The sequence below is a fragment of the Sinocyclocheilus grahami genome, unplaced genomic scaffold (assembly GCF_001515645.1).
Source record: "Sinocyclocheilus grahami isolate Dianchi unplaced genomic scaffold, SAMN03320097.WGS_v1.1 scaffold5.1, whole genome shotgun sequence".
In the NCBI taxonomy this organism is placed as follows: Eukaryota; Metazoa; Chordata; class Actinopteri; order Cypriniformes; family Cyprinidae; genus Sinocyclocheilus; species Sinocyclocheilus grahami.
In genome coordinates this window covers 2,478,121-2,492,415 of record NW_015505184.1, presented here as the reverse complement: position 1 = coordinate 2,492,415, position 14,295 = coordinate 2,478,121, and the positions used below count along the sequence as shown (strand labels likewise).

Below are 14,295 nucleotides of genomic sequence, written 5' to 3'. Positions count from 1 at the left end.
ATATATATATATATATATATATATATATATATATATATATATATATATATATACATATATATATAATATTATAAAATAATTAATTATAATACTTAAATAATTATATAATATATAACTTTGCACAAAAAATATTAGTATACAATTTTGTTTTAGAAACTGGTATAAAAACAATTTTCACTCAGAAATTGCTAGTAAATTTCACAAACAGTTACACAGAAACGCAAATTACACACTGAATTAAATGTGACATTAAGAAGTAGAAAAAAAATCTAATATTTTCTTGTGAAACATCTTTGCTTTATTCGCAACTTTGAAAAATCTTTTTTACAATGTTACTGTAATGCATTTTATTTGCAACTTTTCATAAGGTGAACATTTTAATGTTTACTGATTGGCCCCATTTACTTCCATTGTGTGTGTAATATAAGTGGTTTTGGTTTTTAAAAGAAAGCATTGCACAAGTTGAAACTAATTTTGTGGCAATCAACATTATGACTGTTTCTTAACTAGCACTGAACCTAGAATTTTTTGTATGTTTCTATTGACTATCTTTGGATTTACTGTACACCACACTGGTCAACAATTGTTGTGTTTAATGGTGCTATATAAATAAGTTTAAGTTGAATAATCATTTAACAAAAGTAAAAAACCTCACCTTTTCTCTGCCACTTTCTCTTTCAAGGTTTAACTGCATTTTCAGTTGCTCATGTTCACCGGTCAACTGCAATAAAATGAAATGAAAGTGTTTTAAATAAAACAAATGCAATGGGCATATAAGGATGTTTCTGACTTTTTTGTGCACTATATAATTACTATATAATACCTTTTGAAGGGCTTTTATGCTGTCGTCAGCCTCTGATTTTAACTGTGCCAAATCCAGAGCTATAGACAGAAGAAAGAGAGAACATTTGAGAGAGAACACAAAAAAAGACCCAGTCCAGTATTCACTCCCACAACTTTTCACAATATCAAGAAGAGAAACAAAGGCTGATGCCAGGGAGCACAACGACAGGACATCCACTCATCTTTGTTCATCTTTCGCATCTTGGGTCAGTGGACTGAAGCCCAGTCCTGGCCTGCGTGACCTGTTCTGGCTCAGGGTCCTGACAAGCTTCTGACCTGGTGCATTGCTGTTGACATGTCCACTCACATGCACTGACCAAACACAAGTCACTAAGTTCAAGGGCCAAGTGTGTGTTAGTGCCCAAGTGCATTTATTTCCATAGTGACTTAAGACCTGGACAGCTCTTATCTTTAGTCACAGCCAATGCAAAACGTTTTAGCAGAGGGTTCTTCACATTTTGAATGGGGACACGTAAAGGGAGTTTATGTTCCAATGAAATGGATGATATGTTGTTTTGGAGGATTTTAAAAACCGATGTGTTCATAAACGTAAAATACCCAGACGGTTACCAAAGTTACATAAGCAATGAATGAATATCAAACACTATGAGAGATAAAGGCCTGACCCTTGAGAATACACCTGTCTTGTGTTTGCTTTCTCCTCACAGACTCCCACAGAGTGTGAGATGATAGCTATGGTCTGACAAGTGTCCTCAAACATTGCGTTCTGAATGCTAACTACCTCACACACCGAGAAAGATAAGAGAATGTGTCTATGTTTCCAAAACAAGCATTCAAGACAAATGTTTGTTTTTGTCCCAAAATGCATTTGAACAAATGCAAGCACCCTTTTTGTGTGTGGTTTATCAAAAAAGGAATTAAAATGTGACATGTTACCCAGCCTCTGCTCTTTGGATTCCAGGACTCGGTGAACTTCTTCCAGCTCGACGTGCAACGAGTCAATGTTATCTTTTAGCTTTTCATTCTCTGACTTCAGTCTGCTTTTCTCTGGGTCCTCCGCTCCCTCTGAGCCGATCTGAAAAATGACACAAGTCCTTTTTAACTTTCCCTTTACAGCGCAAAACAAAAGCCACGCCGCTCAAGCTGCGTGGCAAATATGAGTGCCATTCAGGCACAAAGCAATCGTACAACTTTCTGCCTCCTACCATTTCCCCCTGAATAATAAAAAGCGAGAAACAAAAAAAGCAAACACATTTAGAAGAGGGCGATCTCTTTTTTTTCTCCTCTTCTCTCTTTCGGCCTTTTCTTCTCGCCCGGAAGAAAGATGGCAGTACATTACATACAAAGCCCATAATTCATGGGGACATTTTTATTGACAGGAATAATACACATCATACTGTTTGTGTGCCCCTGTCATTCAGGTCAATTTATTCTGGAAGTCAAGGAAGGCAGCTGGGGCCTATCAACCCACAGTCTGGGCTCTGCTTTCTAACAAGCTCGGCAGAGCCGGGCCGTGAGGGGGGCGATTGGAGGATGGCTGAGCAGCCCCAGGGGGTTCGCAGAGAGCACAGTTTCCCGAGGGGGGCTTGTTGCCTTTGTGCTGTCCCTCAGTAGCAGCGCTGCCAGTGTCACCAGGATCACATCACATGTCAGCGCGCTGAAGTTTGCAGACTGGGAGCCGCATGGAGCCCATCAGGTTCCTGTGATATCCACGCAGTTGGCCCTCTACTTTGTACCGCAGCAACCATTCATGCCCCGAACATTAACAGGGCTTTTGCATGCCTGTCACACTTAAGATTGTGCAGGCGTTCAAAGGCTTTCAAAGGGTTTTCTTCTTTTTTCCCACTTTATTCACTCCATCTCTCTCTCACTCATTCATAAAGAAAGTAAATTGCAATCATAAAGAGGTTTTGATTGCTATAAGTTTATTTGATGTTTGGCGGTTTTCCTTTTTCGTCACATTTGGGATTATATCGAATGAGCCTTGACAATATACACTCTCAGAAAAAAGGTAAAAACGCTGTCACTAGGGCAGTATCCTTATGTACATTTAAGGTATATGGGTAAAAAAGGTAAATTTTTAAAAGGTACCATCACAGCTTTTGTACCTTGAGATTGCGTAGTTTTAGTCACACAGAATTAATGAAATGCTTCGATTTATGACATCTTGCATATGGTTGATGATTGTTTACTATAGATTTAATCCCAGAATAAGGAGCCATATGTTATGAATGTGACTCCCCAAGTGTGACGGTCAGATGATGATGATGATGTACATGTCATGGACCAGGATTACTCTATCAAAAATAGGAATGTGCATCGGTGCATCTAGCATGACAGAAATATGACTCCATGCGGGGTGGTCACCTCAGCCCAAACATCACCCACCCTTCAGCTTTCCCTCCCTGTTTCACTGTCATCTTCTAGGGAGAGACAGTATTAACTTTTGTTCATAGATACTGAGCCTAATTTTTCCTCCTCAAAAATATATTTTATACTCTAAGGAACACCTTCCTGCCCTGTTTGAACACCCCAACCTTTAACTCTGGCTCCACCATCTGCTGCAGTAACAGAACTACAGGTGATTAGCCATGCATCTCTCCTGTGGGCGTGAGAGTTCTCATTAGCACAATGAACAAAGCTTGAACTCCGCCGGGCTGCACTCATTTGTTACACTTTGAGTGGCAGGTTTTGTATGGCCGTTCTCCTGGCCATCTGCCTACACAAGCAGCCGCTTTGGTTGGACAGGAGCTCAGACACTAAGGGTGAGAGATAACTCTCTGAGGTGGAGTGAGAGGGGCAGTCTATTAAAAAGGCCAATACTAGACACCGCACTTATTGGCACCTGATAGCTTATTTATGTTGCATGTAAACCCCTTTCGCAAGGGCATAAAGGTGAGTAATTGATTTCACTTTGTGGAACACAAGAACCTGCTTATTAGTGTACAGCCATGGGGCCGGACAACTCCCAAGTGCACTTCAGGCTATAATAGAGCAGGCCACTAAACAATAATTACCATCCTGCTGGTCAATAACAACACAAGCTGGATGACATTTAAGCAATCAAGAATCATATTGACATCATTAACCCTAAAAGGGGCGACGTATCCTGGGGATACAAACATTTGAGAAGCTGTGGGGAGAAGCAGTGAAAGCGTAGGTCTCATTTCTTGGTTTCATCTTGAAAGGGTGTTTGTTGTGAATATTTAGATGAGGTGACTTTTGTTTCTCCATTCTTTGTTTAGCTCACGGGCAGCATTTAAACCTGCATGGCCGCCTGTAGTGGGAAATCTACTCGCCCTCCGATAAAAGTTGATCTAGTTCACATATTTACAGACGTTGGAGGGGACTTACCTATTTAAAAAGCTGTTGTTCAGCATTAGCTTATTAGCTTTACATTGACATTTTATAAATTAAATGCTTATATTTTTTGTAATCTGTCTCTAAATGTTTGCATCTCAGGGGATACATCGCCCTTTTAGGGGTATAAATCAAGATATAAATCATACATATAGACTGTGTACGATTCACATACTGTGTGACTTTGTGGCTTGTGTTTTAGAAAATCTAATCTTTTTGTAATCTTGACAAAACACATATCATTGGAAAGGTCTGACACTCAAGATTCCATATTTGGTGACTGTTTTGTAATACATATGCTATTGTGACAGAAAATGATTGATTTGTGACAGAAAACTGCATTAGAAAAATTAAATAGGGTTTGGGTGTAACCCAGTGGTTATTTTTGGTATAGTGGCCAAAGAAAATCTCACAGGAACCACAATTTTTGTGATTTCAACTTCAAATTTGGAACATAAATCGGTTAGACATATGGCTTTGATTTTATAGCAATTTTAGAGTGCAACATATTTTATAAAATATTTATTTTATATCAAATAAAAGCAATTAGTTTACTACATTATCTTTACTGTAAACTTAAACTTTTATAACTTTTTTATACTTTCTTTTTTTGAAATGCTTTCACTTCAGCAATAATCTTTAATTCTTTAAAAAGAGACCAACGTTAGGTCTGTACTCCAAAACATTCAGGAATTACAACCATGCTGTAACAAGCATTGATAAACAAGTGTCCTGTTTCCAGTGAATTTATACCCCCAAAGGAGCAACGTATCCTGGGGGATACAAACATTAAAATCAAATATAAGTGATAATAAAAAAAATAAATCATGAAAGTGTATTATCTGAGTCTCAATAAGATGGAAAATGGCATTCAATTAATTTTCTGATCATGTCTCTTTATGGGTTTGCCCTTTTTAGGGTTAAAGATAAATGCACTACTGGCCAAGCAATGCTTCAGCGTGAAGGCTGCCATCAAAAAAGGACAAAAACAGAAAATACTGTACATAAAATATAAATATGCAGAAAATAAATGCAATTGTAATGTATTATTTAATTCAGCAAGGACACAATACATTTATAATGTTAGAATGCTTTCTGAAGGATCATGTGACAATGAAGACTGGAGTAATGGCTGCTGAAAAATCAGCTTTTTATATATGTAATACATTAAAATAATTACATTAAAATAGAAAACTGTTATTTTCATTGGAATTATATTTCACAATAATACTGTTTTTACTGTATTTTTAATTTTAAAAAATGCCTTGGTGAGCATAGGAGACTTATTTCAAAAACATCCTACCAGCCCCAACCTTTTGAACAGTAATGTATGCATTATTTAGCAAATTTTCACAACATTCTGTTTGTATCCCTTTTTTGCTTACTGGTTCTTTCACATTGCTTCATTGTGTAGATACATACATACAGGGCTATATTTAACCCAATTAAACTGATTACTGTACACAGGTTTTTTCTGTGATGAATGGCATTGAGTCTGTACCTCATATTTCTTTAGCTGTTCAACCATCCACTCAATCTTCAAGTTCTTCTCCTGAAGCTCATTCAGAAGGTCCTTTACTCTTCCATCAGTAACATCACAAACCAGATCCGTCTCTTCTTTATTCTTGTTAAATTTGGGCCATGCAAGATTTTATTATGAAAGATTCATTGAGAACTTTGTAAATTATATCAAATTAAAACAAACATACTTTTCACAATATGTTAGTTGATATTACAAATTCATTAAAAGCTTACCTTATAGCTGGCTTTGATCACCTGCATAGCATCTGAGAGCTGCTGCTGATAGCTTCTCCGAAGAACCGATAATTTCTTAAAATAAAACAGACATTAAAACAGACAGTAGAAACATGATTTATTGCTTATAATAGAAGCAGCATTGTGTACAAACCTCTTTGTGGCAGTTCTCCAAATTCTTGATTTTATCCTTCATACTTGCATAAAGGGCATCAGATTCATCCTGCAGTTTGGTCTCATACTGCAAACTTATTATTTTCAATTTCTTTTCAGTGTCTTCTTCTAACATGTTCATTTCCTGAGATGCAATCAAATATTTTAAAACACGTAAAAGAATAACATGGCACTAGCAACACCAAGGTTATGGTTTATACAGTATATCCAACTTATCAAAGATTATAAGTTGCTTTGAACAACATAAATAACAAAAATTTGCTACTATTCATTCAGTAATTTCCTTTTGTCTTACTTGCTTTTTCAATAGGAAGGTTACATTTCCTTCCCAACTACAAATAAAGTAATTTCTATGAGTTATGGAACTAGAACATGCATTTAGTAGAGCATTTATTCGGCTGTAAGCCTGCTAATCAATATGTTTAACTCAGCAGGCTAGAAGATTCCTTGTGAAGGCACTGTTCTTCACCACAAAGCCATCATATGCCCTCTCGGCGGGTCACCTAGGTGGCCCGCAGTGAGGCCACTCAAAGCTAAAGTTAGAAGAATCTTGAACTAATAAGATGAAAAGCCAGCAGCATGAATGAATTCACTGAGCATATCTGGCGGAATGCACTGAGTATAGCAGCTTTCAATTGGCCTTTTTTTTTAACGCAAGACAAACTTGTATTTATAAAGGTGGCTGCAGATTGATTGATAGCTGACAGACATCCTGCTTCCTATATTTTATTCGGCTGTAAGCCTGCTAATCAATATGTTTAACTCAGCAGGCTAGAAGATTCCTTGTGAAGGCACTGTTCTTCACCACAAAGCCATCATATGCCCTCTCGGCGGGTCACCTAGGTGGCCCGCAGTGAGGCCACTCAAAGCTAAAGTTAGAAGAATCTTGAACTAATAAGATGAAAAGCCAGCAGCATGAATGAATTCACTGAGCATATCTGGCGGAATGCACTGAGTATAGCAGCTTTCAATTGGCCTTTTTTTTAACGCAAGACAAACTTGTATTTATAAAGGTGGCTGCAGATTGATTGATAGCTGACAGACATCCTGCTTCCTATTTATGTGGTTAAAAAAAGTTCTATGAACGGACTAACCTGGCCATTATAAGGGACTATTTATCTAGTGGTAGCAGATACACACCTTCATAAGCTCTGCAGTGTTGGCAGCGAGTAACTTTATATTTGGCAGCTCTGACTCGTCAGTTTGGACACAGGCATCTTGTCCAAAAAATCCTGCCCTCAGCTGGTTTGACAGAGCATATCTGAAGAGTCAGAAAGAGCGTGTGGTGAAATGAAGTGCAGATCCTGCGTTACTGAACAGATTAGTTTAGCATAGTTCACCGGCAAAACTTAACTGAAGTTGGACTTGGCTCTGGTGGTCTTCAGCTACTTTAACGCTTGTTTGCAAGAGAGCAGAACTTCTTACCGACGTATTTCCTTAATCTCTTCTGAAATCATCTTCTCCTCGGCTTCATCCGCAATGCTGTCTATTCTCTTTTCGATAACGTCCATGAATCCAAACATAAACGCTATCGCACAACGTTTGACTACAGATTTCGGCTGCGCTACGGTTGCCGTAGCAACAGAAACTTAACAGGAAGCCAACAACTCTCACTGTAACCTGAGACGTTTTGTGCTGGACTCACATGTAGGATACAGTCGTTTCACATTATTCGTTTTTTAAATAACCTAATTATTATTAATAAAATTAATTCAATGTGTTATTAATAATATATGAAATCAGTCGCACTTAATTAAAATGCTAAAAAACACAATGAAAAACAGAAAACTCTTAAAACCTATCAAAAACTTTCAAAACCTATAAGATTATACAGTTGAAGTATCTAGATCAAATTTACTTTATTTAATTTACTGTAACAATTAAGTTTTTTTTTACTTTTTAATCAGTTTAACATATATCCTTGCTGATAATAAAATATTCATTTCTATCGAACGTTAGTGTAGGCCTATATTGTTACAAAATATTTATATTTTAAATAAATGCTGTTCTTTTTCACTTTTGATTCATCAAAGAGTCCTGAAAAAAAAGTATCACAGGTTCCAAAAAATAAATAAATAAATATTAAGCAACATAACCGTTTCCAACATTGATAATAAATCAGCATATTAGAATGATTTTTGATGGATCATGTGACACTGAAGACTGGAGTAATGGCTGATGAAAATTCAGGTTTACATCACAGGAATAAATTACATTTTAAGTATTTTAAAATAGCAAACCGTTATTATAAATTAATAACGTATATTTAACATTTTTTTGATCAAATAAATGCAGCCTTGATGAGCATAAGAAACATCTTTGAACAACATTAAAAATCTTACTGATTTTATATGTATATATATATATATATATATATATATATATATATATATATATGTATAGGAATATATAGTATGTGTGTGTTTATAAGGAAAAAGCATTAAATTAGTTTAAACCCTCTGGATCCACTTGTTAGCAGAACAGATATTGACATATGGAATTACTAGTGAAATTCGGAAGCCTATTAACCTTGATTAGCTCTAAACAGCTCTCCTAATTCGCCATGACAAGCAGACAACTAGGTCTATATGTTTATTAAGTAATTCTAGTCAATTCATATATCAGACTGAAGACAGACAACAGCCTTCAAATTAACTGGTTTACCTCCTTAATATATTTTAGGGGACTGTTGTACACTTTCATGTGTCTAATCACAAAGCCCACTCTTCATTTTCAGACAAGGAAAAGTCCATTAAAATAGATTAGTCTGCCTAGATGGCATAATCTCTTTGAGTCTGCTTAAACAGTGTAATCCCCAATACTGAAATAAACTCCCCTGCATGCTGTAAGCCGTACCATGAGGGGAAGCCGTCACAACAGCAGACTCTTGGTATGTCCCCTCCCCCTCGTAGACAGCGTTGCTTGTACTGTAAGAGTCTGCCCTGGGGCAAGCCAATATGGCCCTTTAATTAATCTGTGTATTCCTCCTTACTAGAGTTAAGGGCTAATAGTGTTGATTTTTTGGCTCTGTTTTCACTGCATGCAGATTTCTGATCTTCATTTTGCATTTGGTCCAAAACAGTTTGTTATTTAATGCTGCTCCAATTGAGAGCCCATATGATCAATAATGTATGCATCATTAAGTACCAGTCAGGCGTGAAGTGAGAGCAACTGTCTTGGACATGTTTGTTTAACACACACCTCCTAATGAAGAGACTAGAAACGGAATAAATGTCCTTTAATTTTCTTTTTAATTGTTAAATTGTTATTTCAGTTTTGTCTTATTGTAATTTTCACCTCAAGGTTTAATGTTGCATCAAAATGCTTGTAGTTTGTATACAACTTTAAATTGATATTGAACATAATGTGCTATGTAAGAACAATTAAATATCTGCAGGCAAACATAATATCATAACTTATATTTTGTAGATATATAATGTATAAAAAAACTATTTGGCGTAAGCCTTGTGTGGTAAAGTGTAAATTGTATGTTATGTCTCCATCTTGAGCATGATGAGATACTGAACATGCATTAATTTCTATGTGATAAAAAATTAACAGATAAAAATGAAAAAATTACAATATTGTCACGGAAACACCTGCCTCACCAGCCGAATCAGCCTCCTACACCCGCTCACAATCACCTGATTACTGATCACGGACACCTGCACCCACTTACCACACCAGTCAAATACACACTCACCTCAGTCACTCGTCGGCAGGTCTCAAGGTTACAAGCTTCTCTGTATGGATTCCTTGCCTCCCTATCTGCCTCGGATTCCTCAGTTCTCGGCCGGAGGACCAAAGTGCCGAACCCAGATAAGACTGTGTTCTCTGCTTCCATTAATTCCTAAGTTTGATTCTTTTCTATTGGAAGCTACTCCTAAGTTCCTTTTAATAAACTCCCCGACTTACATTAACCTGTCTGTATGCCTCTTTGTCCCGGATGTGACAGAAGACCAGCCCCGAATTAAACAGATTACAACACAGACTCATGGATTCTCGGAGCACATCTTCACTGGAACCCTTACCCAGCTGGACTGTCACCGCCTCCCCACCCACCTGTCCCATGGCCCAGCCAGCAAGCTTTTCGGGTGAGGCAGTCTTCTGCAGCGGGTTTTTGCTGCAATGTTCCCTCTACCTGGAGATGCAACCACACCTGTTTGTGACCGAGCGGGCCAAGGTGTCGTTCATTATCTCGTTGCTGTTTGGAAGAGCCTTGCAGTGGGCCGAAGCCTTGTGGAATTCACAGAGCCTGTGGATTCACTCGCTGGACGGCTTTGTGAAACACTTCCGGGAGGTATTCGGCCAATCGACCACGGAGGTCACAGTGCATGAGGAGCTCTTTCAACTGTGGCAAGCCGAGTTATCCATCCATGGGTATGTGCTTCGCTTCCGCACTCTTGCCGCCAGCAGCGGCTGGAACGAGGCCGCTATGCTCTCGATTTTCCGCCGATGCCTCAACCCGGGCTTACGCCAACAGATGGCCATCTATGATGACACCGTGGGGCTCGACAGCTTCCTCCAAAAGGCGGTTCGCATCTCCCAGCACCTAACCGCGTGCCATAGAGAATCGATACCCGCTGCCGCTGCGTCACCCAGCCTCTCCGCTCCTGCACCAGAGCCCATGATCACGGATAGCTACCACCTATCGTCCACGGAACGATCTCGGAGACTCACCCGTGGCCTATGTCTCTACTGTGGATCCAATGAGCACCAGCTCTGCACCTGTCCCATTCGTCCACCACGCCCAGCGGTGAGTACTATCCAGATCACTCCTGATGTGTCTTGCATGCCTCATATAAATGCTCTTCTAATTTATCACACCCAATCCTTTCCAGTCAAAATCCTCATGGACTCCGGAGCGTCTGGGAATTTCATCACCTCCTGTAGTCTCGCCGGGTTACAAATTCCTCGCTGCAAAAATGCCACGACCTACCAGATCACCACTGTCCAGGGAAAGCCGCTGGGCAAGGGGCTGGTGCGGCACCGCATGCCCGAGGTCGTTCTATGGATTGGATGTTTCCACACCAAACGGATCTCTCTACTGGTGCTGGAGGAGGCCGTCTTGGACATCGTCCTGGGACGCCCCTGGCTCGCCAAACATCAACCCTCCATCGCCTGGAAGTCCGGAGAAATACTCAAGTGGAGTGTGGAGTGTAAACAGGAGTGTCTCTGGGATCTGCCTATCCTGATCTCCGTCGGGAACGACCTCCCTGTCTGTTCCACCTTGGTGGAAAACCTGGATTCATCGCCTATCTCTCCTCCTCCTCCCGAATACCAGGCGTTCCAGGACGTGTTCAGCAAGCTCGCTGCCACTCACCTTCCACCTCACCGGCCATGGGACTGTGCCATTGACCTGCTGCCTGGGGCCCAATTACCCAAAGGACACGTCTAGCCACTGTCGATCCTGGAGAGAGCCGCTATGGAGGAGTACATTCAGGAAGCCTTGCAACAGGGGTTCATCCGTCCATCCACCTCACCCGCAGCGTCGAGCTTCTTCTTCGTGGCCAAGATAGATAGGGGTCTGAGACCTTGCATCGATTACCAGGCCCTCAATGACCAGACGCTGAAGTTCGCCTATCCCCTTCCTCTGGTCCCTGTGGCCGCGTCTTCAGCAAGCTGGATCTAAGGAGCGCCTATAACCTCATCCGCATTCGCAGGGGTGACGAATGGAAAACTGCCTTCGTAACACCCACCGGGCACTATGAGTACCGGGTCATGCCCTATGGGCTTTCCAACTCACCCACCATATTCCAAAACTTCATGAATGAGATCTTCAGAGACATGCTCAACTGGTTCGTCCTCATCTACATAGACGACATACTCATTTACTCACCCACTCTCGAAGCACACCGTAACTGTAGGAGCCAATGTGTTAATGTTGATGTATTTTGGGTTGTCACCACTTGGTGGCAGTATATGCACATAGGGGTTTTAAGTCGGTGTTTCATTCATGTAGAGGAAGCAGGCTTGGTGCAGGGAACGTATACAGTTTTTACTATTGTATCAGCAGCTAAGTGCCGGAGGCTTGGAATATCAACGCACACTTCAGGAAGGGAAGTGGGCCACCATTCGTCGCTGCAAGTATGTATTTCCATTATGTTCAATAAAGCAATTTTAGATGGAGATCGACAAGATTGGACATTGGATGTGTGCGTAAAGCGTGCATTGATATTCCAAGCCTCCGGCACTTAGCTGCTGATACAGTAGCCATGTCACCCAAGTACTCCAGCGCCTCCGCCAACACTGCCTGTATCTCAAGGTGGAGAAATGTGAGTTTCACCAATCCACCGTTCACTTCCTGGGCTACATCGTCACCCCTGCAGGGGTGCAAATGGACCAGAGGAAGGTGGATGCTGTTCGGAACTGGCCCCAACCGACTACCATCAAGGAGATGCAGAGATTCTTGGGATTTGCTAATTTCTTTTGCTGCTTTATTGCCCACTTCAGCCAGTTGGCGGCACCACTTACCTCTCCTCCGACGGAAGGCCAAACTCCTCACCTGGATCCCGGAGGCACACCAGGCCTTCAGTCAGGTCAAATCCACCTTCTGTACGGCTCCGGCCCTTTCACACCCAGACCCCAATCTCCGCTTCGTGGTCGAGGTGGACGCAGCGACCCTGGGAGTGGGCGCCGTCCTGTCACAATGGCGAGGTGAACCCCCCATGCTCCATCCATGTGCGTATTTCTCACGGAAATTATCCCCGGCGGAGCAGAACTACGACGTGGGAAATCGGGAGTTGCTGGCCATCAAGCTCTCTCTGGAAGAGTGGCGGCATTGGTTGGAGGGTGCCAAGCATCCATTTGAGGTGATCCCAGACCACAAGAACTTACAATACCTCCGTGAGGCCAAACCTCTTAACCCGAGGCCGGCCCGCTGGGCTCTGTTCTTTACCCGCTTCCACTTTGTGGTCACTTACCGTCCAGGGACTAAGAATGTCCGAGCGGACGTGCTTTCCCGCCAACACCAGCCAGATCCTACCCCCGAAGAACCAGAGCCCATGCTGCCACCTTCCGTCTTCATGTCTCTTATTCAGTGGGCACTCACCGACCAGATCCGTGCCGCCACTCTCACCGAACCCGCTCCACGGGGAGGTCCAGAGGGGAAGAACTGTGTCCCATCCACCCTGCTTATAACCCTTCTGGACTCCGTTCACACCTCTCCGGGATTGGGACACCCAGGCAGCCGCCGAACCCTCTCACTCCTCCAGAACCGCTACTGGTGGCCCCACATGGCCCGAGATGTCGCCCGATATATCAGGGGATGTTCGGTCTGTGCCATCTCCACCACACCACGTTGTCTGCCCGAAGGGAAACTGGTTCCGCTACACATCCCTCGCCGGCCCTGGTCCCACCTGGGTGTGGACTTTGCCACTGACTTACCTCCCTCAAACGGATTCACGACCATCCTAGTAGTCGTCGACCGGTTCTCCAAATCCTGCAAATTAATTCCCCTGGACTACCTACCGCCCTGGAAACTGCCGAAGCCCTCTTCCAGCACGTATTCCAGAACTTCGGTCTCCCAGAAGGCATTGTTTCAGACAGAGGCCCTCAGTTCATCTCCAGGGTTTGGCGAGGGTTTTTCCGCCTCCTGGGCACATCAGTCAGTTTGTTCTCTGGATACCACCCACAGACCAACGGCCAGGCCGAGCAGAAGATCCAGGAGATCGGACGGTATCTCCGGGCCTACTGTCATGACCATCAGGACAGCTGGAGCCAGTACCTACCCTGGGCCGAGTACGCCCAGAATTCCCTGTGCCAGGAAACCACCGGACTCACCCCGTTTCAATGTGTGCTAGGTTAACAGCCGCCCCTGTTTCCTTGGAGCGAGGAACACTCAGAAGTCCCAGCGGTAGATCACTGGTTCCGTGAGAGCGAGAGGGTATGGGACTCAGCGCATATCCATCTCCAGCGGGCCATCCGGAGGCACCAGGCCAATGCAGACACTCGTCGGGCCGACAATCCCATCTATCAACCAGGGGACCAAGTCTGGTTATCCACCCGGGACATCCGCCTCCGGCAGCCCAGCAGGAAGCTGAGTACCCGGTACATAGGTCCTTTCCCCGTAGCAAGGCGCATCAACGAAGTCATGTACCAGTTACACCTGCCTGCCCATTACCGGATCTCACCCACCTTTCATGTGTCCTTGCTGAAACCCTTCACTAATCCTCTTCTCCCTCCCTCCACAGAACACGAGGT

The 14,295-nt window shown here is 42.3% G+C and overlaps 1 protein-coding gene across 1 annotated transcript in view; it reads right to left on the bottom strand.

Moving 5' to 3' along the window:
* Nucleotides 1-7,604, bottom strand: part of cunh10orf67 (chromosome unknown C10orf67 homolog) — a 26,670-nt gene extending 19,066 nt beyond the window's left edge. Inside the window, exons 1-8 of the mRNA XM_016273162.1 lie at nt 7,519-7,604; nt 7,234-7,354; nt 6,074-6,217; nt 5,920-5,994; nt 5,666-5,788; nt 1,741-1,879; nt 824-882; nt 656-721 (exon numbers count right to left, since the gene is read on the bottom strand). Coding sequence (XP_016128648.1) covers nt 656-721; nt 824-882; nt 1,741-1,879; nt 5,666-5,788; nt 5,920-5,994; nt 6,074-6,217; nt 7,234-7,354; nt 7,519-7,604 — 813 coding nt within the window. The remainder of the gene's footprint in view (nt 1-655; nt 722-823; nt 883-1,740; nt 1,880-5,665; nt 5,789-5,919; nt 5,995-6,073; nt 6,218-7,233; nt 7,355-7,518) is intronic.
* Between the last annotated feature and the right edge of the window lie 6,691 nt (nt 7,605-14,295).